We start from the raw sequence: 27,447 nt of genomic DNA on the forward strand, positions 1-27,447 counted from the left end.
AAACAGAGGATGGAGATGGCTGAATCAGTAGATTGACTGAAGGATTTGGCAAGGAAGCACTAGAGCATTCTACCCAGGAATGTCACTTGTATCCTCAACTGAGGAGAAAACTGCTTGAGGGACCTATCATTAAAGTGTTTGCAGCACAGCACCAGTAAGACACAGACAGTTTTTAAAGCTGTGCATCACAGACCACCAGCACCCACATACTAAGCTCAACAAGCAACAATCGGCATTAGATCAAATTATAACAGGATTACACACCTCAGGAAGACTCAACTATTGTGTGCCACAGGCACAGAACAGGAGGGACTGAGGTACACCAGTGTCCAAGGCTCATGCAGTACCAGGGAAATTATTAAGTGAGATATATGTAAATGATCTCAGCACACCCTTCACTGCAGAGGAAAGTAAGCCCTCCATCAAGGACAAGGCTTATCTGACCTGGAGGAAAAATCCTTCCTAATTTCCCTCATGAGGCACAATCCCTCCCAGAAGTTCAGCTCTGCACAGCCCACAATGCTAAAAACCAGTCTGATTCATATTGGACAATATTCCTGAAAGATTACTGTTGGGCTGAAGGCAATACACTCTACATAAGCACCCTATCAATTATTTTTTTAAAGTACATGGATTCCCACTATGAATGTTACTTTGGCCTGAGGCCTCTGCTAGTATGTACCCTAAAGTCCCTGTTTTCCAGAAAGTTAATTTGGGCAACCAAGGATATAATGCAACAACCTTTTCTACTTCCTTATTTATCAATCATTCAGGCATCCAAAGCTGTGTTCAGTTAGCATTACAGATCTGCCTTTAAACACACAGAATACAGGAAAATTCTGAGTAACCAGCGGTTGAAATGTTGGGCCAGGTTCTCAGCATGTGTAAACAGACAATTTTCCAGTGAAACCAAAGGGGCTGTGCCTATTTGCATCAAACAAGGAATTGCCCTGGTATTTTTTTCATCTCATCAGTGTTTAAGAAAAACTTGATACCTCAATGGTATATTACATTGCTACAGGTATCTGAAAATCTGAGGTGATTTTTCACATTCAGAATTTCCTGGTTCTTTTAAACTGAAATTCATTCTACAATATTGGTTGAATGCATTTTAAGGATTTCATTTTCATTTGATTTTTGTTGTTTTTAATCATAACTTTTTAACAAGACAGCATTCATCTAATTCACCATAACCTTCCTATGGATTATTTTATTTTCCAAGGTCGTTTCATTACATTTAGGGTGCATCTAAACTACAGGGTTTTTTTGGAAAAATTGTCATTTTTCCAAAAAAACTTCAACTTTGTCCACACTGCAATCACGTTCTTTCGAAAGAAAATCGAAAGAACGCAGGAGATTTTCCGACATTGGTAAACCTCATTCTATGAGGAAGAACACCTTTTCTGAAAGAGCTCTTTTGGAAAAAGGCATGTGTGGATTCAGAAGAGTGAGTTCTTTCGAAAGAGGCGACCTCCACCCACAGTAATCACAACTTACATGTGAGAGAGAGTCCAATGAATGTGGATGCTCTCTTTCGAAAAAAGCAGATTGCTTTTTCGATGCACTTCTGAAAAAACTTCTTCCCAAAAGAAAGCATCCACACTTCAAAAGACATCTTCCGGAAAAGCTTCTTTTGAAAGAAGCCTGCAGTCTAGATGTACCCTTGGATCTTTTGGATCACTTAAATTTCTGCATGTAAGACATTTACAAAACTGTACTGATGGCTAATAAACACAGCATCTATGTGACATCATTCTGGGGCTCTATTCCTATGACACGCTATACCAGGGATGGAGAACCTATGGCCTGCAGGCCAGCCCACGGGGCTTGGGCTCCCCCACTCTGAAGCAAGGCAAGCCAGCGCTGGCACTCCAGCCAAGACTTTGGCTTTCATGCATGCTAAGGTGACTTATCCTTTAAAGTCTTTATATTCCTGTGAAAGTTTAAGTTCCCTTTCATCCCTGTTTGTTTACATTTGGGTGCACACGAGTGGTCTCAAAAGGAACTGGTGTGATTTCCATTGTTTTCATAGGTCCTATCTCTTGGTTGCTTAATGAGATCTCAACTAAGTTGTTTCCCACAGTTACGTAATCCTAGGTCATAATTTAATTGGATCAAATGATTTCTCTCAAGTATCTGTATAGCAAGATTGGCTCCTGGCTAACAGGAGCGGTGGAGCCAGTGCTCAGAGCCCCGCTGGCTGCCCCTTCATCTAGGAACCAGAGATAAAAGCAGGTTCCTGGGAGCTGCGCAGAGCCAGGTAGGGAGCCTGCCAGTCCTGTGCCATATGATCTTCTAACAGCCTGATCAGTGGTGCTGACTGGAGCTGCCAGGGTCCCTTTTCAACCAAGTGTCTGGTTGAAAACGGGACACCTGGCAAACCTAGCACTATCGTGTTCTTAGATTCTGAATGGGATCGAATCCAGTGCTTTCGAGCAACCTATCCGATCAGGCCCTGTATATGAGGAAGGAGTTCATTCACCCGTCTTCACTTGGTTAGTGGACTACACTGAGGCGTAGCCAGGCGATAGGCACTGGGTCGCCTACGGTGAGGCAGCAGTGCACATGCCCTAAGGCAAGACATTTTACTGCAAAACATAGGTGCTGAAGGAGTAGAAACACCTACAGGTTTAGGCGGTAGTCGAGCAGTTTTGAGAGTCACAGTGGTCCCCAAGAGAGTACAGTCCATGCTCGTGCAGCAGGTGTTCATGCCAACTATTTGTAATATTGCTACACTTGTCCACAGGCTGCCATTACTCTGGCTGACCTATCCCTGCTGACTGTTCGCAGGCAAGCCTGGGCTCAGCTTCTGGATGCAAGCAGGGGGGCTCCCCACTCCTTTTGCAGCCAAACTCTGTGCCATTTGGTTCTGGCAGCATAGTCTGAGGAATGGTTTGGGAGAGCGTCATACCATGGTGGCAGGGAAATGGCAGCCCTGCCATGGAATCTCCATGAGAAAATTAATAAGCTCATCAGGAAAAGCTTCAACGCCATCTCCCAGCAAGATTCTATCGATAGCTCTGTGTACATCAATGCTCTGTTTGGACATAATGCAGATCTAGGCAGGGCTTAGCCAGCCTGCTCACAGAATACAGCCTCCAGTCACCCCGCGCTGCTATCCCCCATCCCGGCTGCAAGAGCTACTTCCTGCTCCACCGCCTGCCCCACCCCACTTCACCCCAATATACAGCAATGTACTTCATTGCATCCCCATGGCTTCCCCCGCTCTCCCCAGCTGCACCAGAACAACTTACCACCCCACATGGCTGCCACCCACAGTGCTCCCCTCTGTTCCGGCACAGCAACATCTCTTCCTTTCCTTCATGTTCCACGTACAACTGCTGAAAGTCCTTACAAACACTGGGACTTGGAAACAATTCCTCTCTGCCTGGCGTACATGTTAGCACTGGAATGAGCCCCACATTGTTGTCTACTTCCATCTGTTCATCAGTAACTTCTCTCTCTGGGTCAACTCCTGTTTCTGACTCTGTGCTCTGGGAAGTATCCACATTCTCTTTGGATATGGACATGCAGCAACATAGCGAGGGGGGTTATACTCCCGGCGCGGGGGGGAGGAGGGCAATGGCAAAACCGTGCCGAACTGTGGAGCTGGGGCAGCAGCAGCTCCTGAGCCAGGGGTGCTGGGCTCCCAGGCAGGCCTTTGAAGTGCCCGCTCTTGCCACCTGGCCCTGCCTCAGTGGCTTGTCTGCAGGGAGCAAGTGGCCCAGCAGCTAAATTGGCGCCCCCGTAGCGTGGCACCCAGGGGCAACTGTCTCCCATGCCCCTCTCGCTATTCCACTGTGGACATCGGGTCCCCAACCAGCATCGCATCATTTTTTATAAAAATGGCATGTTTTGGATGCAGCACCAGACCGGCTGTTTGCCTCCTTCACCTTCTGGTATGGCTGCTGGAGGTCCTTTATCTCAGCTCTGCATTGTTGGGTGTCTCGCTCATACCCCTTCTCACACAGGACTCAAGAAATGGGACCTAACGTGACCCAGTTCCTATGGGACACTGACAGCTGCGACTGCATCAATTCTTCATTCCATGCACTTATAAGATCCAAAAGCTCTGCATTGCTCCAAGCAGGCGAGCATCTTGAGTGACAGCCACCCCTGTTTCCCTAAGAAGACACCATAAAGACAACTACACAATGAGCCAGGCAGCAGAAAATGGAATTTAAAGTTCTGGGAGTTTGCAGGTGGGAGAGGCACATCTGTCACCTGCTTATGTGGCTGCAGAGCAACAGAGGTCAAAGTGCTGGCCAGGATGGCTAATCAGGCATTGTAGGAAACATGCTGAGGTCAATAAACTCAACAAAAAAATTATTATATTACACACTACATGACTGTCAACAGTAAAGGGAGGGAGAGACACAAGTCCCTTGCGGAGATGGAAGTTTTTTGTCACCAAAACTAGGCGTTTGTCACTACTTTTGTCGAGTCACAATGTGAATGTTCTCTGGGTTTTGTCGTCAAAAAGGGGTTTTTGGCAACAAAACTTGCCAGCGTAGACAAAGCCCCAGTGTGGCTTTTACTTGGCAAGTACCTTGAGCTGCATCACAACACTAGTATCTCTCCAGTTAAAAAGGTTCAGCTATATATGGCTGTGGAGAATAATCCAAGCATTCCACACTTTTATTTCTAGTATTTATTCACAGGTCAGACTTTCCTAAGGTTAACGATACACAATGACGCTTCATAAACAAAGCTTATTTTAGAAAGTCTGGAAAAAAGGGAAAAAACACCATTAACCCTTATGGGCAAGGGATTAACAAAAATGTTGCCCATGTTCCTTTTCTGAAAGCAGCAAAAAAAGCTACTTGCTAAATAATTTACATATGCCCTTTCACAGTAATTGTATTCATACACATTGGAAAACGGAATGTCAGTGCCAGAGTTTGCTGGGATGTTACTGTACTAACTTTCTAATGAAACAAATAATACTGACACCAATCACTCAAACCCTGAGTAGGGCCTCTAAAGATTGTGAGATTAGCCTATTAAAACAATAATACATTTGGGCTCTTTTTATTTGCCTTCTGGGTTTTGAGCCTCACTCAGAAATAACAAAAGTTGTCATGCATTTAGATGTGGATGGTTTGCATCCTTCCCCACAGAGCTCTGCTGAGACATGACTTAGCCTATATGCATATTACCTACACTACAGTGAATAATTTCAGCCACTCTACTGAGTAGAGACTGCATGAAAAACAGGTCAACTAGATGACTAATTTATCTACATTTGCAGTTTACAGTGTAGCCAGAATGCTATGAAGAGATAAAGTGACAACATATACTTTCCGCTGCCATAAATTGAGCAATAAAATAACTTCAGTGAAGGCAGAAACTATTGCACTTCAACCAGTCAATATCTCATATGCTCATCAGTTAGACAGTTTGAATAGACAAAAGATCAAAATACCTCTGAATAGAAACAGATAATTGTGCAATTTCTAACAATGTATTTATTTTGCCAGATATTCCCATACTTTTTCCTTGAGAAATTACACGTGATACTCAACCCATGATTTTCAGAAAATGCTGTATCTTAAGTATCTGACAGTGGCTAATAAGCAGGTCCAATGTGATGCAATATATATCACAAATGGATGGAATTAATGTATAGGACTATAGTAGCATCATTTTAAAGATCATAACTAAGATCAGTGGCCTGTAATGTGAAGTGTCATGTAAATACAACATGCAAGAAGCTGTTTCTGCCCTGAAACCTTAACAATCTAAGGCTAAGTCTACACTGGTACTTTTTAGTGCTGTAACTTTCTGGCTCACGGGTGTGAAAAACAACACACACACACATCCACGTGCAGCAAGATACAGCATTGTAAAATGCCAGTGTGAACCAGGCTACAGTGCTGGGAGCTAGGGATGTGAAGTTTTAACCACTTACCCAGTGGGGACTGGAGCAGCTCCCCACCAGCTGCAGGCAGCCATGGAAAGCCAATTAAATGGGATTTTACATCCTTACTGGGAACCATGCTCCCAGCACTTCTAGTTACTCCCCTGGTGGACATGGTTTACACAGAGAGCTGCAAGAGCTCTCTCCCTGCATTCATGCCATGGCTACAAACTGTTAAGCGTAGATAAAGCCTGAGTCACTAAAGGGTAGGAGTTCTAGCCAGTCAAAGTTGTTGAATACTTTGCACAAAGTCTCACAGCAAGACAGCAGCAGTGCTGTGAATTAAATGCAGATCTCTTAAGCTCTAGTCCCCTAGTCCAGTCCCCTAGTCTAACCCCTAGTCCAGTTTAACCCCTTCTGCCAACCACCTGACTAGCCCTATTGTGACTGCATAGGAGCAAAGTTTGACCCTTAATAAGAAGTTTTTTGTAATTTTCTTTGGAGTTCAGCTAAAGATTCCTGCAAATATTCCAAACCCTGCAAATACAGGGGCCCTGGAATTTAGCCCAGTAAAGAAGGTCAGGAAGAATCCTATTCATATGCAAGTGCTCAAGTACATTGCTAATCAGTGTCTCTCTCTAAGGCAGGGGTGTCCAAACTTTTTTCAAAGAGGGCCAGCTTTGATGAAGTGAACATGCGTGAGGGCCGACCATTTTGCCTGACATTCTTTGAACCATTAAAATTAAATGCAAATTAACTATTTTATGCAAAGTTTATTGCAAACAGCATACTTTTCATTTCGTCACATGGATGACAAATCTAAACAGGTGTTAAATCACTCTGCCTTTCATATCTGAAGGCCAGATGAAAAAAAAAAATCCAAGAAGCTGAAATATATGTCAGGAACATTGTAAAGTACATTACATATTATTGGTAATAAAGGTTGTCTGTCAACTTTTAAGTTCAAAAAATATGAACAGGAACATAACACCAAGTATACATGTTGTGTCCAAATATATTTATAACTGATTTAGACCAACTGACATTAACTGAGATTTTACAATGTATTCATCTCAATACATATGGATTCGTTGGGGGCCATAAAAGATAGATATTGCCAAATTACCTGTGGGGCCGTATTAAACCGGAACACGGGCCGCAATTGGCCCGCGGGCCGGACTTTCGACATGCCTGCTCTAAGGGCATGTATACACTTGCCATTTCAAGTGGAAAAGGTCCCTTTTTTTTGCCCAGAATCTATAAGGGCATCTACCCTTGTCAATGACTTTGTGGTGAAATTCTGCAAGTGTAGACATAGTCTCAAAAATGCTTAACAGGCTCAAAGAAGAGTCAATACAGTTATTTAGGCATGATCAACCCACCTAACACTTAGGCTGACCTAGCTACATTGCTCAGGGATGTAAAAAATTCACTCCCATGAAGGACATGGTTAAGCTGGCCTAAGCCCCTGGGTAGACACTCCTAGGTCCATGACTCTATTAACCTATCTGCTATCTCTTAGAGGGGTGAATTTACTACAATAGATAAATCCATCCCATCATTGTAGCAAGCATCTAATACAGCAGGGTAGTTGCAGCTCTTATACTGTAGGCACACTTTAATCTGTTTTACAAGAAACCTTAGGCCTTGTCTACACAGGGACATTTTTCAGGACAATTGTAGTGAAGTGGAAATTCTATTCCAGAATAAAATCACTATTATTACAGAGTAGTGTGTCCACATACCAGAACAGCCATAGCAATGCCAGAAAATTTTCCCCAGGTAGATAACATTTCCAGGCATGTCTACACTGGGGAGTTATTTCCAAATAACAAGGCGAGCGTCCACACTACCAAGCCTGTTATTTCAAAATGATGGGCTTGTTATTTCAAAATAATAACGCCTGCTTGTGAAGAGGAATAAGTTTACTTTGAAATAATTATTTTGGGAGTTTCTATTTTGAAATAGTTATATTGACAGAAACTGATATAAGTCATGAACATTTAAAGCTTTAACTGAAACGCTGTACTCTGAAGTATAAAAATGGATGACAGTAAAAGCGATCAAGTGAGTGTCTAGGGATACTCGACCCTGCCCAGATGTCTGTAATAGATGGCTCAAGTTATAGCTATACACTACAATTAGACACTGCACCTTGCCTGTGCCAGCTGACTTTGGCTGAAGGGGCTCAGGGTAAGAGACTGTTTAACTGCAATGCAGCCATTTGGGACCAGGCTGTAGCCCAGGCCCTGGGACCCTCCCACCTTGGAGGTATCTAAAGCCCAGGTGCTAGCTGGAGAACAAGTATCTACATCACAATTAAACAGCTTTAGCCCTGTGTCACTAGGCAGAGGAGCTGAAGGTTTTAAGTACAGTGTAGATATACCCTCATGGTCCCTTTTCCAGCCATACATTTCTATAATTCTATGAATTGTGTTACACGAATCAAGGGAGCATATTCTCCAATTCCCCACAGAGCCAAAATCATCAAAGCTCAAAAACGGTGTGAGCTTTTTTAAACACTAGGGTAAAGCAGAGAAACACTACCAGGTAATGGCTAAAGTTTCTCTCTTGATATTTCCTAATGGGATAGGAAAAGATATTGAAGGTGCATGGGACCATAAAAGAACATCTGTTGTAACTGCTCTCCATTTGAGCTATGGCTTGTAACTGCAGGGAACTGCACTATCACCACACTGGTGAACAACAGATGGGATCAGTATCAGCCTACAGTATTTACTACAGATATTTACACATGAATTTTCTAACACTAACGACTTGTTCAGCAAATTAACTGACCAGGCAATCAATTTTCCTGACATTTACAGCTGGATGGAATCTACAGGGATGTTCCGCTGACTTGGAAAAGATGCCAACCAGCAAAATAAAGCTGTTCATTTGAAAAACAAAACTCTCCTTCCAAAGGTGGAAGAGTGAGGAAATAACCCATATCTATGGAAGTTTGGCTGTCTAAATCAGATTCACATTATTGCCAGCCCAAAGTTACTAAGAGGCTGCGTCCCCTGCTCACTACACTCACCAACTCCCCCCCCCCCCCATGTCATCGCTTTCACAGCCAGAGAGCCTGTTAATCTTGCACTGATTATACAGAAAAGAGAACAAATGAAATTGTATAGAAAAAAAACCTGTTAACTGGTCTGCTGCTCAAGTACTACTATTAACAGTACTTCCTTAAACACTATGTTTGTGATTTCTCAACTGCCATTAGTGAACATTTTGATGGCCTGTCGGCTTGTACACCGAGACAGAACTATGTGGAACAACCATGGTGAACTATTAGAAAAAAGTGCAGTGTAGACTACCCATCTCTTTCTCCATGTAGTCATCCACACACACACACACACACACACACACACACACACACACACACACACACACACAATGATATGATCATCATGCAGCAAGGCAAACTGTAATTATGTGCCAAACAAGCAACTGAAAGAAAAACAGATTGACTTTAGCAGGCAGAAAATTATTTAGAAAATGTTAAAACTTAAATGATTATTAAAGTCTCTCTTCTTTCTAAGTAATTCTTTCAGGTCTCAGGCACTGCCCATAAATTACATAACTGTTGTTTGGGAGGAGGAAATTTTCAAGGTTCACACTCATCTTTGCAACAGAGCATAACACTGAATATCTCTCTCTCTCTCCCCCCCAAGCTTTTGAAGTTGAGGAGAAGTTTCCCTGACCCACGACTGAAACTTAGATTGAAGATATTTCTGCAAAGTAAAAAAAATTACTCTTGTGCATTAAGTCAAAATATATACGACAGCATGCAGGGCAGGGCTTTCCCCAAGAGGCAAACAAGTAATTCCTACAACCCAGATAGTATTTCTGTTGTAAATTCATCATCTATATTTGCACTGCAAACATGTCCATAGATAGCAGAAACCTGGCATCTCATCAGCAAGAAATCTGCCTACCTGAACAGGATCTATTTGTGAGTGTTCATCAGCAACAGGAAGAGTCATGTGCCCACCTCCAAGCAGGGCTGGATTAAAACTTGCTGAGGCCCTAATCTATGTCAAGTTTAAGAGACACACAGCATTACCCCCCAAAAAGTGTATTATTCTAACAAAAGGACAATTATAATAGAAATAATAATGTTTTATATTTGAATATATGATGGTTCATAGGAAAGGATGAAAGTAAAAAACAAGCATTTTTTTTGTATTTAGAGGCCCCTCATAATCAGAGACCCTAATATGTAGCTTACTTAGTTTGTGCATAAATCTGGCACTGCCTCCAAGGGAGAAAACACCATCAGGAGTTTCATTCTGGTAAGGGGTCAGGAGGAAAAAAGTGGTAACTTACCTTCCTAACTGTTGTTCCTCAAGATGTGTTGCTCATATCCATTCCATGTAGGCGTGCATGCGTCATCAGAAGTTTTCCTCTTACCAGTACCTGTTGGGTCAGCAGGGGAGCCCGCTGGAGTGGCACCGCTATTTTGGCCAGTACATACCCCTGCTTGCTCTCCACCTCTCACCGGGAGAAATCCGGCTGTGCGCCCTATTGGGCACATGTAGGAACAGTCCTACAGAAGAGGGAGCACCTCTGGAGAGCTGGGGTATGGATCCTGGAGCTCAGGTAGCCCAGGAGTCTTTCAGGCCATGCAGACTTTGGCCAGTCTGCTCAGAGAAGAGGGACAGCCCCTCGAACGGGAGGTCCTGGATAGTGGCCTGGGCTTAGGAGGCACTCCAGACATCTGCAGCCAAGAGCTGCAGCACAAGACAAACCCCGTGGCCCTGGTGTGGGTCACCACATCAGTGGCATCAAAGGCAACCTGGAGGGAATCTCGGGAAACCACTCTGCCCTCTTCAGAGAGACCGGAACTCGGGCCAAGATTTTCTAGGAACCAGCGCTGCAAATTTGTCCATAGCAGCCCATGTGTTATATGCACAGTGACTCAGCAGGACCTGCTAGTTTTCTACACGGAGCAGTAGGCCCCCAGAGGCCTACTTTCTGCCCAGGAGGTCCATCTTTTTAGCGCCCCGCTCTTTGGTGTGGCACCCGGTTGACCATGCCTCTCTCTCTGGTTCACCGCCTAGACGCCCAGGGACCCCAGAGGCTAGTGGGAGAATAGATGCTTGTTCCTCTCCTGCAGTACGAAGTACCTCTGCTTGACCTTTTTAATCAGTCGGTGGGATGGAAGCCGGGGTTTGCAGGAGGGCCTTCATGATCTTTGTTAAGTTCTTGTTAATAGGCAAGGCCACTCTGGTGGGGTTGTCTGACTGCAGGATGTCAACCTTGAGGTCCGAGCCTTCCAACACTCTCTGCCTGTACCCTCTGCCTGTACTCTCCAGGCCAGGTGACGGAGGTCCTGATGGGACCTCGAGTCCATGGAGGGTCCAGAGGGGAGGGCCCCACCAAGGGTCTCGTCAGGTGAAGAGGAGGTCAACCTTTTCATACCTACCACCTCCAGGTTGTGGACCTGTGAGGGTACCTGGGAGGCCACAGAGGAGGCCACTGTAGAGGGCCGAGCAATGGATGGCGCTCTCTGCAGCAGATCTTGGCTAGGCCTGCCCTGGGGGTGCGCCTGCCCTGACATTGGGGAACAAGTCAATGGGGTTGCCGAAGTGGGAGCCCTGGGTCCTGAATAGGCCAACTCCGCCTAGAGGAGCCCACACACTGGCTCTGGTGGTAGGCTGAGGGGGTCTAAAATGGCCACTGAGCCAGGGCCTGCATTTGTAGCAGCCAGGACTGCTGCACTGCTGGTACCGGGGTAGGCTGAGGCCAGGGCTGTTGTTCCTGGTGTGGCTGTGGCTGCGCCAATGTACTGTAGTGCCGGGACGGTGGCGGGAATAAGAGCGGGGTTGCTACTTTGACCTGGCGCCCTGTGATAACCAGGCAGATTCCACCTCTGAATCGGTCAAATACTCAGAAGTCGACCACAGCAGTGCGGTAGCAGTGGCGGCTGGTGACCTTGGACTCGGGGCATGCCAGGCCATGGACTCCGGTTCCCTCAGTGCCCAGGGGGAGGAGGCGGCATGGCGGTGTTGGTCTGCTTGATGTTGAGGAGCCAGTGGCTGGAGGACCAGCCAACCGTGTCGGTGCCACACAGGGCCCCTGCGTCGGTGCCGGTGCATGGGGCGGGGTGGGAGCTGAGGCTGGCTCATCGGGTACTGTTAAGGGAAAAAACTTCCGATGACATATGCACACAGCACATGCACACCTACATGCAATGGACATGAGCAATCACTCAAAGAAGAATCTTACTTTCTCCCATCCATTCATTTTATAATTTATCTTTTAGGGAAATGGATGTCACCTTCCTCTGCCATAGGGAAAGATGCTTAAAGAAGGAAAGAGGAGTGATGGCCCAGTGGCTATATAGTAGAGTTCCCTAAAGCTTGCAATGCCTGGGAATACAATGGAGGCCCTGCAGCCCCATATTTCTTTAGAGACACAACACCTCCAGCCCTGGCACCTGAAGTACTCCCCATGCAACTTCCCTGTTATTACGGATCACAGGAGAAAACTCACCACTGTGGTGAGCAATCAGAGCCATAATCACTGTTCACTGGACTGACCAATGGTCTCCTCCCCCCCGCCCTTTATATTTATCTTAATAAGAAAGAAAAACTGAAATTTCCCCTCCATTGTTGCTGGGCAAATAATAAAAATCATTATTACTAATATATTCCAAGACAAGGAAATCAAAATATAATGTTGGCATTTTCCCTGTCCTTTTAATTCAAGAACTTTACATGAGTTAAAAGCACTGCACAGCTGAACAAGGGCCTTGTGAAGAGAGCCAGGTCCTAGCCTGTAACATCTCTGCCACCCACACAACCTGTGGGTTTCATCTGCTTCCTTTTGGAGTCGAGATTTAAAACAAAACCAAAACATGCCCCTAAAATAATTCACTTTGATATCAGATGTGGGATATCGCTTAGGAATGGAACACCGGTGGCTACTTAGGGCAGGTCTATGTTTAAAATGCTGCATCAGCACAGCTGCACGGATGCAGCTCCACTGGTATAGCTCTTTAGTGAAGATGCTCTATGCCAATGGAAGACAGCTAGCCCCTCAGGATAGTTAATCCACATTTGCAAGTGGGGCTACATCTAGACAGAGGAGCTATTTTGGGATACCGGAAGTATCCCAAAATATCTATACTGTGTCTTTAAACACGCCAATTATTTCAAAATATATTCCAAAATAACAGGTGCACTATTCCGGCATCCCTGTGGCGCACGTTCTGCAAGGGTTAAGGGACTTGTCGGAATAGCGCTTTATTTAGAAATTTGGCACTGTGTAGACAGCGCCAAATTTCAAAATTACCTTGAAATAAGCTACGCAATTTGAGTAGCTTATTTCGAGGTAAAGGTACAGGGTAGATGAACTCTGGGAGAAGCTTTCCCACCAAGATAGCACTTCTCTACCCCAGCACTCAGGCTGGTATAACTATGTTGCTGTCCACAACCCTGAAAGACATTGTTATACCAAAGTGATTCTGTAGCGAAAAGCTGGCCTTAAATACAAAAGGCTTTCACTTTGTAAAAAGTGCAGAGGCAAACAAACACAGAGTTAATCAAGGATAAGAATTTTACTACAGCACTAATGAATCATGCAAAGGAGTCAGTATGCCTAATTTGCCTCAGGGGTGAAAGGCATAGAACCTGTCTGCACTGTGGCAGCTGTTACTTACAATAAGAATGACAAAACAGTGATGCAACAAAAACAGTGTCTTCAGGCACACTCTATTAGTATTGCTTCATGCAGATGACCCTGGGGAGAACACAATCTGAACCAGAAATTAAATGTGCCGGTTCCAGTTTGCTGAAGAATTATTTTATGTTAAACTTTTTGCTCCTTTCCCATTAAAAAAAAAAAAAGACCAAATGGGAAAATTGGTTTAGAAACATTAATAAATATGAAGTACGTTAGGTTAGGATATGAACTGTAACCAGATCACATTTTTTAACTACTAATGATTCAGAATACAGAGAGACACAAGGGGGTGGGGGACTACTTTTCAGAAGGAAAAATTACAAGTCTATTTTCACCCTATTTTTAAATCTACTTTAGACATCGTTGAAATTGACTACATTTATTTTAAAGGGTTCCCACCTTCTAAGCAGTTCCCTCACTCCCCACCCTAATCACACACCCCATTTTCAGCTACCTTAGGTCTCAATACGTAGTTTGTATTATAAATGAAAAATTACATTCATTCATCATTAAGGCTTTGGAGGACCCTGATGAAGTGCCACATACCCATCCTGTTGTGATGCTCAGGAATGCATAATTCTGTGAAAACTCTGCTGGAATATGGATCCAGCCTATAATGGCAAGCACTTTCGGTGCTTAAATGGAAAAGACTTAGGAGCAATGTAGTTAATCCAACCTACCTCCCCCGTCTCCCAGTATAGACCATGCTAGATCAAGTTCTTCCATTGACTGCGCTACCATCTACACTAATTAGAGAGCCCCTTCCACTGACAACAGTATTCCCTGTAAGCTGAGCACTTGGGCAGCTGCCCAGGAGAGATTCAGGTGCTGCCCAGCTGATTAGCAGAGTACCCAGAGTGCCCACAGCCAGCAGCATGTTTCCCCACTGGTGGTACACATCTGCACATGCCTCAGTGCATGTAATACAATGTATTCCATATTGAGGCCTGAGGCCTGGCTTATACTTAAAAAATTAAGAAGTATGAAAAATCTAAACTCCAGAGTCCCATAACTATGCTGACCTAATTCTCAGTGTAAACCCAGCTTGGTCAACAAAATAATGCATCCATTAAGCAAGCTAGTGTCATTCAGGGAGGTGTTCCTACACTGACAGGCCAACCACTGGTGTATTCTTCATTTATTATGGTCCATGCTAGAATGGCATACTGTAGCTATGCCAGTACAGTTCACATAATGTAGACAAGGCCTGATTCAGCTGACATTCTTTGTTCATATGACGGTATCCAAAGTCTGTGTTATTTTAAATATCTCTGTATAGGAAGAAAAATGTTGCCATATATAATAGAAGTGAATGTGCTCAAATCCCCATGGGCTAGCTCTATAGTACAAAGCTGTTTCTAGTAGCTGTAATGTCCCAAAACAATGACCAAGGACCTTTGTCTTCCTCCCAGCTCCTTCAATTTGTTACGTTGCCTTCACAAGCTCACTCCCCAGTTTTCAGGGCACTTCCATCATCCACCTCTCCCCTCCATCCACTTCCTCACAACTCTACGTAGCTCTGATCCAGCATCATTGAGGGAGACTTCTATTGACTTGAAAGAACAAAGGACCAATACCTGTAGAATTATTGTTTATTTAGGAGAGGAAACGAACAGGCTTGCTAGGAAAACTGCTGGGTGAATTTGTGCTTGTAGAATGTAATTGCTCACCTGGGATTTGTTCAGGGCACAAGCGCCAACATTCTCACTTTGCCCAAAAGGCCCATGAAAGACAGCGCTTAAAAGAAGTAATCATCTCACAGCACTGTACAGGAGCACTAGCTCAGTCCTGACTCAGGGGGAAGAGCAGCTAGCAGCTGTTGTGTATACAGCACTCTTACGGCAGAACAATGAAGTCGCTCTATGTAAAGACTGGGTCCGGAACTACTTAGATTATTAGGAGAGCTGATGACATATCCTGCGCCATAGTAGCATGGTGGCAGGACATGCCCAGGAGTCTGGCGAACAGTATATTTGAACAAGCAATGCATTTACCATACCTTTGTAAGTTGTCTTGGTTCACTTCCTTCATCTATAACAAATAGCTGAGATCTTCCATTCCTCTCATTGTCTCGAATGCCAATAGCAACCTGAGTAGCCTTGAGACGCTCATATTTATTGCATGTTGAGCCACACCACTGGTAAATTTCCTAGAATAAACAAGAATGGAAGCTTCAGCCATCAAAATCAACATAGGGAAGAATCATGAAATACTTGAGAGCTGCTACTAAAACACAAAGCGCTGGACTGACAGGTTGTGTAAATCAGCACAGCACTATTGAATTTAATCGAGTCACCACAAATTCCACCAGCTGAGGATCTGGATCAACAACTGTTTGCATGTCATATAGACTAGCATTGTAGCTGAAGAATTCATATAACCTCACTCACTACAGTCTATGTCAGTGGTCTCCAACCTTTTTACACCCAAGATCACTTTTTAAGTCTCAGAACAGGCGAAGATCTACCGCCCCGCCCCTTCCTTGAAGCCCCGCCCCCCCATTCTCCTATCCATCACTTGCTATCCCCAGCCCTTATACACTCTATTAAACAGTTTATTTTTAAATTATGCATTATATAAAATTAACATCACATGTTTATAGTTATGAAATAAATGGTCTGTTTTTAATTCATGCTATTTAAATGTCAAATGAAGCATTTACAATTATACATTTTGTTCTCTGCTACTTTGTAAATCTAATATCAGGTATTGATAATTATATATTTTTTCTTCCAATAACAAAGTCTCGGGGTGTGTCTAGACTACAGAGTTTTGTCGACAAAAGTGGACTTTTGTCGACAAAACTATACCTGCGTCTACACTACCTCTGAGTTCTGTCGACATAACATCGACAGAACTCAGCAGTTTTGTCGACGCTGGTAAACCTCATTTTACGAGGCATAACACCTTTTGTCGACAGAGTTCTGTCGACCGAAGGTGTTATTGCATGTAGGGTTGTGTCTAGACTACAGGGTTTTGTCAACAAAGCAGCTTGCTTTGTCGACAGAACTGAATGTAGTCTAGATGCTCTTTGTTGACAGAAGTTTTGTTGACAGATACTGTCGACAAAACTTCTGTCGACAAAAGCCTGTAGTCTAGACGTACCCTCAGTGTGACAAAATACAGGACTATGTAGCACTTTAAAGACTAACAAGATGGTTTATTAGATGATGAGCTTTCGTGGGCCAGCCCCACTTCCTCAGATCAAATAGTGGAAGAAAATAGTCACAACCATATATACCAAAGGATACAATTAAAAAAAAAAAAAAAAGAGAGAACACATATGAAAAGGACAAATCAAATTTCAGAACAGAAGGGGGATGGGGGGGGGGGAAGGTAAATGTCTGTGAGCTAATGGTATTAGAGGTGATAATTAGGGAAGCTATCTTTGTAATGGGTAAGATAACAGGGGTCTTTCAGGGATAACACGGCATTTCTATCACTATTCTTCAGTGTGACAACTGTGACTGAACAGTATCTGCCAGCGTCTTGAAGTCTGGGTTGTAGTCTGAGATTGCTAGTTGTATACAGTCCATCAGATGGGCATCTGTGATCCTGCGCTCAGCCTGGGAAGCTTGCTCCAGCACAGCTGGAGCTAGACACAGCCTCCCTGGGCTGAGCGCAGGGCAGCCGGGCTGGAGGGAAGAGAAGTGGCTGCCCAGCCAGTTGGCCATGGCGCTCAGCCAGGGTGCACCAAGCTCCACGTGGGCAGGCGCAGAGGAGAATCCGCCGATCAGCTGGAGCATGGGGCAGCCTCTTTCAGCTGAAAGCCACAGTCAACTTGCTGAGGTGTTTCAGCCCTCCCGACCTCTCAGCTCCCACCATTCCTCGCAGCTACTCACCTGTGTTGTTGCTCGGTGAGTAGCTGCTCCTCAAATGAGGAAATCTAATGTAAATGTACTGCGCAGGCGCGCAGTTCAGAGAGGGCTCAAGAGCTACTCTTAGAGCCTCTGAGATCTACCGGTAGATCGCGATCTACTGGTTGGTGACCACGGCTCTATGTGCTACAGCTTGGGGTTTAGTTTAGAAGTGCTGTTTATCTGAAGCTTTATCTAAACAAGCTGTATCTCTTGAGGTTTTTTCCATGAGAAATTTCTTGCTCAATATCAGTAATGAAATTTCTTGTGCTTCCTCTTCTAATGAGGAACACTCAGCACCCGGCCCCTCTTATGGGATTTTGACAGTTCCAGTTCTGATTCCAGCCAGAAACCAGAGCCAAAGAAATCTAACGCAAACATTTCAGAATTGTGAATCTGGTTCTCAAAAACATACAAAGGTCCTTCAAATTGGTCTTCTAATTCCTATTTTGGGGTCCCTTCATTTTAGATTGCTATTTTCATGTAGGCCCACTCCCGCTTTATCACTAAAATCAGGGTCACTCAAAGGTACTTTCAAGACCACAAATACGTATTCACTTTCAATGCAGCTCTTCTAAACTGAAGAGTTTGCTCACAAAGAGTCTGATCCAAACTGAGACAAAGTGGATGCAAAGACTCTCACTGAGTCTGGGTCAGGCCTTTCCAAGCTCTAATCATCACCATGGGCATCCTTCAGTTGACCACATCACAATGACTAGTTGGTCAAATAATCCATCCTTAGAGGCACACTATGTGTTGAGGTAAAGACGACAGAGTTCAGTCTTTGCAGTATTTGCTGAAAACATAGAGGGTACATCTACACAGCAGAGCTAAAGTCAAATTAAGCTACACAACTTTAACTACAGCAGTTGCGTAGCTGAAGTCCAAATAACTTAGTCTTTTGGCACTGTCTACACAGCAGGAAGTCAAAGAACACTCTTCCTCCAACTTCCCTTAATCCTCATGAAATGAGGGTTACCATAAGTCAGAGTAAGAAGTCCTCCACCTCGACATTATTTCAAAATAAAGGCTTTTAGCGTCGACATGCATTTTGTTTTTTCAGAATAACGACAGGTATTCCGAAATAACACTGCTGTGTAGAAGTATCCAGACAGAATAGAAGAGGGTGAAGAAATTCTGGAGAGTTAACTGGAAGAAGATAGTCAAAAGGGAATTAGTCAGCTAGTATTTCTAATTACTTTTTTCATTTCTTTTTGGAAAGTATTAATTTTATTTATGTATATTTAAATTGTATAATTCTGCAGGAATAAATACGGTACCAATGGAAAAAGCAACATAATATACACATCATCCTTGTTATTAAAAATGTGATAACTAAATAAATGTATTGGCTGAGCAGGCTGGTGTGTCTGGATATGGTACAAATAGTAGAAGATGCACTATTTGTCAGTATTTTCAATGGTAAATAATGGATGTGTAAAGTTTAGGTCAATATAATAAAAATAACATGACCCTAATTTATCATCACAATTTTAAACTCTTCCTTGCAGACTGTCTCCATAACTCCTGTGCAAGAGTTTTATTCACAAAGGTGGCAGTTTCAGGCAAGTGGATTATGAAATATTGCTTCTTTGTGCAAGTTAGTACAAGTACCTTCATGTAAATGCCAACTTGTGCATAGAACAGGCAGTATATAACCTAGTCACAGCTTATTCCAAACGTCTGATTTCAACTGACTAAAGGGGAATAAAACATATGGGTACATCTACATTGAATGCTTATTTCCGAAAAAGCCATTTCCGAAAAAAAACCTCCCAAATAGCTTATTTCAAAATAGCACATACACAGCAAATGCCAATCAAAGTAGCGCTATTTCAAAATAGTGTGTCTACACAGATTGGCGCCTCAATCGCATTTAAAGCCACCTGAAATCACTTTGGGCAGGACATGAGGACAGCGGTCACTTCCTGTAGCTGCTTCCTGAGGCTAGCTAAGACTGGTGCTTAAAGGGGTCCCCCCACTACAGCCATGTCTCAGGCTCCTATCTTTTGCCTATCTCCTTGAGGGATAGAAAACCTATTCTACTGCCTGCTCTGGTTGCCCTTGCGGACACCACAGCACTTCTGCCATGGAGCTGGACTTGCTGCAAAGTAGTCGCCAGCTCCTGGACCTCATACTGCACCTCCTACTGCAGTTTTTGCAAGCTGCTCTCATGGCTCTTCAGAATCTGGACCCACAGCTCTCTGCGGGGCACATCCCTCACCTCTCTCCATGTGCTGCTCATGCAGCACAGCCCCTTCTGCCCTCCCCTGCACACTGTACACCGCCACTTCTGGCAACTGGACACCAGTTCCAACTGGTGAGTATTATCATAGAGTGGTGGAATGACCAGCAGTAGCTCCAGAACTTCTGCATGCAAAAGGACATCTTTATGGAGCTATGTGAGTGGCTCGCCCCTGCCCTCAGGCAACGGGACACCCACATGCAACCCGCCATCCCCCTCCAGAAGTGGGTCACCATTGCCCTGTGAAAGCTCACCACGCTGGACAGCTACCTCTGTCGGGAACCAATTCGGCATGGGGAGATTGACTGTTGGGGTTGTGGTCATGCAGGTATGGCTCTCTTACTATGTTCTTGGGAGGGAGATTAACTGCTGGAATGGGGTTCCCTGGGGAAGGAGGGAAGGTGGTGGAAGCCCCCTTCCTGGGAGGTTTTTCAGTCCCACCTTCACAAAGCCCTGGTGGGAGATGAGGCAAGCTGGGGGTTGGTACTGGTGTAAAGGGGGGGGGGGGGGGGCTGGGAATAATATGGTAAATTTCAGTAAGTGTCAATATCACTATACACAAAGAAACCAATATAAAGACAATATGGACAAAAAGAAAAAAAATGTGGAAAAAAGTTATTAAAATTTAATGATATTTACTTCTTATATTTTGATACATGACATTTACAGTTTGTGCTTGAGCAATTATAAAGCTTTAACTTTTTGAAATCAATATCTACTGTCATTAAACATTGACCCATTTTGTTGCTTGACCATCATATTTTCCTGCTACTGCGCATAATTTTAAAAAAATGATAAAAAAGGAAAAATGCTTAAACAAAACATTGATATCACCTATCAAAATTAATCAAAAATTGAATTCTGCCAAACCTTAGTGTGTGTGTAAAAATTATTAATTAATAGTAAAAATTATTGCAAATCCAGCCTCGCTTGTATTTTTTTTTTAATTTAGAAAACAATCAAGTATGTCCACAAGACTAAAGGTGAGGCTAGGAAATCAGGGATGTCTTACAAAGACCATGTGATCACCTTAATTAACCCACTAAATAGGCAGGCAAAACATTTACCAAAGCCAAGAATATTAGAAGGATATAATGAAAACAAATACTGAACAAATGAAGTATACATAATGAATTATAGAGAAAAGCCATTGAGACTTAATAAAGCATAAGGTAATAAACCAATACTGAGAAACAAATATTTTTCCTTGGTAATCATACTGCATAAAATTAACACTCATTGTAAACAAATATGACAATCCAGATCAAGACAGCAGGAGATCTACATGGAGTGTTTAGTGCTGTTTTAATGGTCATTTGTTGAGAGAGAGAAAGAGAGAGGCAAAACCAAGAAGTCTCTTCTCAGAAATCCTTCTCACACTAATAACTCCATTCATCTTTTTATTTTCTTCCTAAAATCTCATTTATTTTAGGTCATGCCTACACAGAGGAAACTGAACAGCACAGCTATTCCTGTTAGTTGTTTCATGTGTAAATAATTGTTATCTAGTGGGAAGTAACCACAGTGCAGCTCTCTCATTGATAAAGAGGGCTGACCTTATGAACTTTCCCCGATGTAAAATTTTCACTCAGAGAAAGATGGATTTGCAGGTTTGATCCCCTTGGGGGATTGGTTTCCTGGTTGCTGAGCCCTCTTGGAGCTGAACTGGTTCAGTATCTGTGCTGCTCTGCAGGAGGGAGGGCAGCAACCCTAACTCTGTGCCTTATCTGGAGGAGACCAGAGGATCTGGCCCAGCAAGACAATGTGATGGGGAGGCCCAGAGAGCAGGAAGGTGGGGGTCAGTGGCATGATCAGCACATCAGGGGGATAACCCAAGGGGACTTCTGTGATCGCACCCCATCACTTATACACATTTAAATTTTTTTTTGCAAAGGCTTCCTAACTTCTCGAAGACTTTGTGTGCATATTTATATTTTGTTCATACACGTCTACAGAAATGAAACATTCAAACACCTGTTTTCTTTTCACTTTCCTCTTGGCTCTTTTCTTTGTTGCCCCCAGTTTAGCAGATTTCAAACATCAATAACACATGCTGGGACAACCACTGAAGGTGGATCAGCAATAAACAAGTGTGTTATTTCTCATGAGCTATAGAAGCAATAATGATAAGCAAAACAGGTTTCTACAAAATTAACTGGAGAGATTAAGGAAATCTCACCTTATCACTGTGTGCTTTGCAGGTTGAAAGAATCTCTCTTTCTAGCACTTTCATTAAGGTTAAAAGTTCAGCCAGGGTTTCTACTACAGCACACATGAGTAATATTTTTGCACCTTGACTTTCTCTTCCTTAAATAAATATTACCCAGCTGTGTGAAGTCTAGTCTCAGAGGATGACTGCAGCTCTATAAATTTATACTGACACTGAGCTCTCATTTGTATATAAAAAATAAGGCCAAGACTATCAAAAGTGAATAATGATTTGGGGTACCATTTTAATTCATCTTAAGGGGGTCTGATATTCAGCATTTTCTGAAAACCAAGCCCCTTTAAAGCTCAAATTAGACACCCAAAAATTGAGGTACCTTAAAACACTCTTGAAAAAAATCTTGGTGCCAGTTTCCTTCACTTGGATTAACATGCCTAAATACAGGATGAACTTCTCTTGTCCAAGATTACCTTAGCGGAGAACCAGGAGACTTTTAGCCCATGCAGTTGAGCAGGAGTGGGCAATCATTTTTGACTGGGGGCCACTTCAGAAATTTCTGATGTGGCCCCAGGCTGCCCACAGAATGGGACAGGGCTCCTAGACAAGGTCTCCTTCTTACGGCCTGGAAGGCCTTAGTCCAGCCCTTCTGAATGCATTAAGGTTGGATGCCTCTGAGGCGAGTGAGGGCTTCTTTACAGAGTTTTGCCAGGACATCATGGGCCTAGGCTCGCTGCTCCAGGGGCAGCCGGAGGGAGTGAGGGGAGGGAGAGAAAGAGAGATTATTATTTTCCACAAGAGGGGAATGGAGGATGGATGACCCAGGACTACTGCTGAAGTGGTTCATCCATAAGGGGGGAGATGTACAAGGGTGCCCCACAACATTAATTTAAATTGAGTCAGTTACAATATCTTTTCAGACGTATACAAAAACATGTAAGTGGGTTTTACAACAGTCCAGTTTTACAAAAAATAAAGATTCAATTTGAAATTTGTGGAAGAAAACAATAGCACCATTAAAAAAAAAAAGTTCTCTAGATTATTAATGTTCAAGTTTTAAAATGTTCTTCGTCAAGTGGGACCCCAGGAAGAGATTTCTACAGGAAATGGTTGCATTAGGGACTAACCAGACTATATAGCTAATGCAGTATATAGTCAGGGTTCCTGGTCTTATTTTTGGCCATTCAGTGGTTAGCTATGCAACCTCAAGAAAGTTTGAAAAAACAGATGACTAATAAATAGTCACATAAGTACAGTATCATCCATTTGATAGTGACTATTTATCACCCAGAAATGTTGTGAAAATTAAATGTGCGTGTCAGCCATTGAGGCACTTGGTTCTCAGTGCTTTATAGTCAAAGTATTATTCTTTACTGTCATCATTTGAGCAGCAGAATTACAATATATATTTAATATTCATGAAAAATTAAGTATTGTTCATAGGAAAAATGTTACATGCTGAACTTTAGGTACAGGATTTATAATTCAATAGAAGGCAGACATGACAAGGCCTTCCCACATCAGTTTGAGTGTGAACAGCCTAACAGTGAAAATGTCACAGTAAAGAAGAAAATGTTTTATTACATTCGACACAAGGCTTTTAATAAAAGAGCAAAGTAATGGATGCCATAAGCTTTCAGAAGCCTTGCCAAAATCATTTTATTCTAGATTTAAAAAAATCTGAACATATTAAAAAATAAAATGTCATTAATTTTAAATATACATAAAGAGATTGCCAGGTAAAAAAGCTTTGGGGGAAATTTACCTCTATAAATTCTACACTGTCTAATGTAATTGACCCAATCTCTATTCAGCTATTGGTTTTTAAAAGTTTAAAAAGGGAGAAACATACATATAATTTAAAAATCTTTTCTGGTCACTTTGTCCTACCTAGCATAAATACCAAGATGCAGAAAGATATTAAGCATGTGCTTTAACTTTTGAGTGTTTAAGCACATGAATAAAGCCATTCATATTTAAAGTATCTTGCTAAACAGGGGGTTGAAATACATCACATTTAACTTGAATTCACTTAGTTCTGTCACAATTTTATAACTGCACTATATTTTACTTTAATTTTAAGTTTAAAATAGTTTTTCTGAACTGGAAGACTGACAAATCTATTACTGAAAATAGCCTTCAAATGCTCACTCTTCTCACAACAGCAGCTTCATTGATGAAGCATTCCTGTGCTACACTCTGTTTATTTTTCCCCTCACTGAAATTATATTAACAGTCAGCTTGAGAGGATACGAGGTGTCTACAAACGGTACAACGCTGTGTTTTGTTACGGTATGTATGGTGCTTTATATCCATATAATTTTAGACTTTCAAAGTCACTGTAGGACAAATTATCTCCTTCCTCACATTGGTAAGCAGCTATTCTTGGTCTGGAAAGCATTGTTCACCCATGCAATAAGCCTTTGTTTATCTGATAGTCGACTAGTCGCTTACATCCCTAGTCCTGATCAGTACTCCTCACCATATCAGAAGGGAGATTCCTCTTCCTAGTAGGATCTGGACGTGGCTCAGCATCACTTGCCAGTTGCACCAGCAACTACCAGTCTCATAAGGGCCTCCATGCTGAAGCAGGCCTCATTACCTGCTTTGGAAGGTGCTATTTCAGCTGTAAGTCTCTTACCTGTGTCTTCTTGAACATAAATATGGGGCACTGTTCCTTATGTGCCACTCACTGAGACACAACAAGCACCTCTTGTGGGGATCACTGTTGGGAATGGCTCCTCCACATAATGAACTATGCTTGAACTCTTGTGAGCACAGACAAGACAGCCACCTTACTTCAACCCTATACTAGTGTAACCACCACCAGGCACATTTGAACCTGGCACCTCTGAAGCTTAAGTATAGGAACCTCCACTCTCTGAGCTAAAAGCCAGCTGGCTCCCCGCCCCTGCTGTAGAGGTCTCTTGGTCTTAACTGTTGCTGTGGTCTAGGTGCCACTGCATGGGACAGTGAACCACACTAGGGCTATGTCTACACTCGCGGCTTCTTGCATGAGTAATATGCAAATGAGGCTAAGCGTGGAATATCGCCGAGCCTCATTTGCATACCTAATGGGCCACCATTTTTTTCAGAAGAGGCTCTTGTGCAAGAAGGAGCGTCTATACTGCTCCTTCTTGCGCAAGAAAAACCCTCGTGTGCAATGCCATTCTTCCTGAAAAGTAATAGGTGTAACGGCATTGCGCAAGAGGGTTTTTCTTGTGCAAGAAGGGGCAGTGTAGACGCTCCTTCTTGCACAAGAGCCTCTTCTGAAAAAAAAATGGTGGCTCATTAGATATGCAAATGAGGCTTGGCGATATTCCACGCTTAGCCTCATTTGCATATTACTTGCACAAGAAGCCGCGAGTGTAGACATAGCCCGAATGTGTGGGTTACACTAGCACTAACCTAGACCTCAGGTTCTAATCACCATTGTCTAGAGGGGAAAAACATTGAGGAAAAAAAGACTGAAAACTTGAGGTGAACACAGCACACCAAGCTTGGACTCTAGCCATGGGCAGTGAGAACTAAGTGAGGCAGGGACTGGGGCAGCACTGCTGTTATATAGTCAAAGAAGGGCAAGGCCACATGGCATGATCATGCCAAGAGTATGCTAGGCAAAGATCCCTAACTTTGGTGAGCTGGGTGCATGTACATTACACACACTGTTACATCAACTCAAAGAAGAAGTCTCCCTTTTCAACATATTAGTGCAGAAAGATCATATAGTTTGGGCAATTAGGAAGCAGTAGTCCTGGACTCTTCAGACTGCTTGCAGTACACAGTGAAGTAAGCTCTGCGCCATTTTGAAAGAATACTATAGCACCAATACATGCCTGCTAACCAAGTGTTCAGAGACTTGAAGACTTACTGTTTGCAAAGAACTCTGCTCGTAAAATGAACAGTGCAAGGAACTGTTAGCGAGATTATGAAAAAACATCCCAATTCATTCATTTCTGACATTGAACTGGATGTGGAGCTATTAATAGCTGTGCAGGCAAAAAACACTTGCTCCATTCAGAGGAGGTTTGGTATGAAGAGTCTTCCCTCCCTCCACCACATATAGTGCTCCCTGTATTCAACTGGCATCCTGTCTTAAAGGAAATGAAAATATTTGCCCTTTCCATAGACCAGTGATTCTCAAAGTGGTCTGTGAAACCACTCTGTGAAACCCACTAACTGGCTGCTCTGGTGTGTTTATTTACCAGCTCTACAGCCAGTAAATAAACACTGACAGACTATAAACCAGGGCCAGGCTAGAGAGAAAAGCCACAAAAACGAGTACCATAAAAATTCTAAAAACTAATAATTTCACAGTAAGGGCACCTATGGGCTGGTGCACAATGATTTTGTTCCATAATCAGTTTCTCCAAGTTTCTAGAATCTATTGATCTTCTATTTCCCCCTCAATATCATGCTGATCCCATGCAAGTTCACAAATCAGTACTTCTCCCGTATAAATGACAGGCCGCTGAGCGTACTATACTCCACAGTTCAGTAGTTTCAGCTGCTGCATGACAATTTGTAGCAAAAACAAACACTATACTGTATAGAAAAAAGCCACACTGGGCAGTATCTTTCATGACTTTTGTCATGAAAATGGGTGACAGGGGAGGAGTCACTTGAGGAGTACCTGTTATGTTCCCTCCCTCTAGGGCAGTGGTCCCCGCCATGGTGCCCGCCAGGGCATTTGTGCGCACCCGCCGACAACCTGGGCCGGCCCCGCCCCCGGCGCACGGGAGGTGCCGGCCCCAGGCGCGCAACATGCACCGGTGCTGGGTGTGCGGCGCTCGGGCGGCCCCAGCCCCGGGGCACATGCGGGCGCGTGGCGCTCGAGCGGCGCCGGCCCCAGGTGCGCGGCTCGGGCAGCGCCGGCCCACGGCACAAGGCGCTTGGACGGCCCCAGCCCCGGCCCTGAGGCACATGCCGACACCGGCACCGGGTGCAAGGGCATCCCCGTCCCCTGGCGTGCCCCCGGACGCGCGGCCCTGCCCCCCGGGCGCCCGGGAGCCTTTAAAGGTTGGGGACCACTGCTCTAGGGTATCTGGTATTGGCCATTGTCAGCAGAGAGTATACTACGTTAGATGGACTGTTGGTCTGACCCAGTATGGCTGTTCTTATTAGGATGACTTCTTTAAAATGCACCTTTTTAAAGACTTTGAAATTAGAGTTTAAATAACAAAAGCTGTGAAGAATATGGAATAAAAAACTGATCATGAAGCGAACAGAATTAAATACTGTGAGAAGTTGGTAAGGAAGAACTGAATACATTGAACAGTTTTCCCTAGCTACCTTTCCATGTATACTACACTTGTGGTAAGTACTATTACCAGAATTACTTGTTCCTTAAAACTATATGTTGTTCAATGACCATATATTCTAACTCAGAATTCACATGTTCTGAGCATTTAAACAGGAAACAGAACATTACTGTCTGGTCCCTCCTCTTTGAAGTCAGATACAGTAGTAGAAACAGGCCTAAACCAAAGCCTCAGATACAGTAATCCTCTGACTTTGGGGAAGTTTGAATCCAGATACCAACTTAGCCTCTCTGTACGCGCACACACACACACACACACACACAATTTGTTTTAAATTTTGTTTTGTTGCACAAGTGAAATCTCCA

General features: G+C 43.5%; 1 protein-coding gene across 1 annotated transcript in view; it reads right to left on the reverse strand.

Moving 5' to 3' along the window:
* Positions 1-27,447, reverse strand: part of SCIN (scinderin) — a 103,404-nt gene that overhangs the window by 44,748 nt on the left and 31,209 nt on the right. Inside the window, exon 4 of the mRNA XM_006114524.4 lies at positions 15,555-15,704. Coding sequence (XP_006114586.2) covers positions 15,555-15,704 — 150 coding nt within the window. The remainder of the gene's footprint in view (positions 1-15,554; positions 15,705-27,447) is intronic.

The sequence above is a fragment of the Pelodiscus sinensis genome, chromosome 2 (genome assembly GCF_049634645.1).
Source record: "Pelodiscus sinensis isolate JC-2024 chromosome 2, ASM4963464v1, whole genome shotgun sequence".
Classification (NCBI taxonomy): Eukaryota; Metazoa; Chordata; order Testudines; family Trionychidae; genus Pelodiscus; species Pelodiscus sinensis.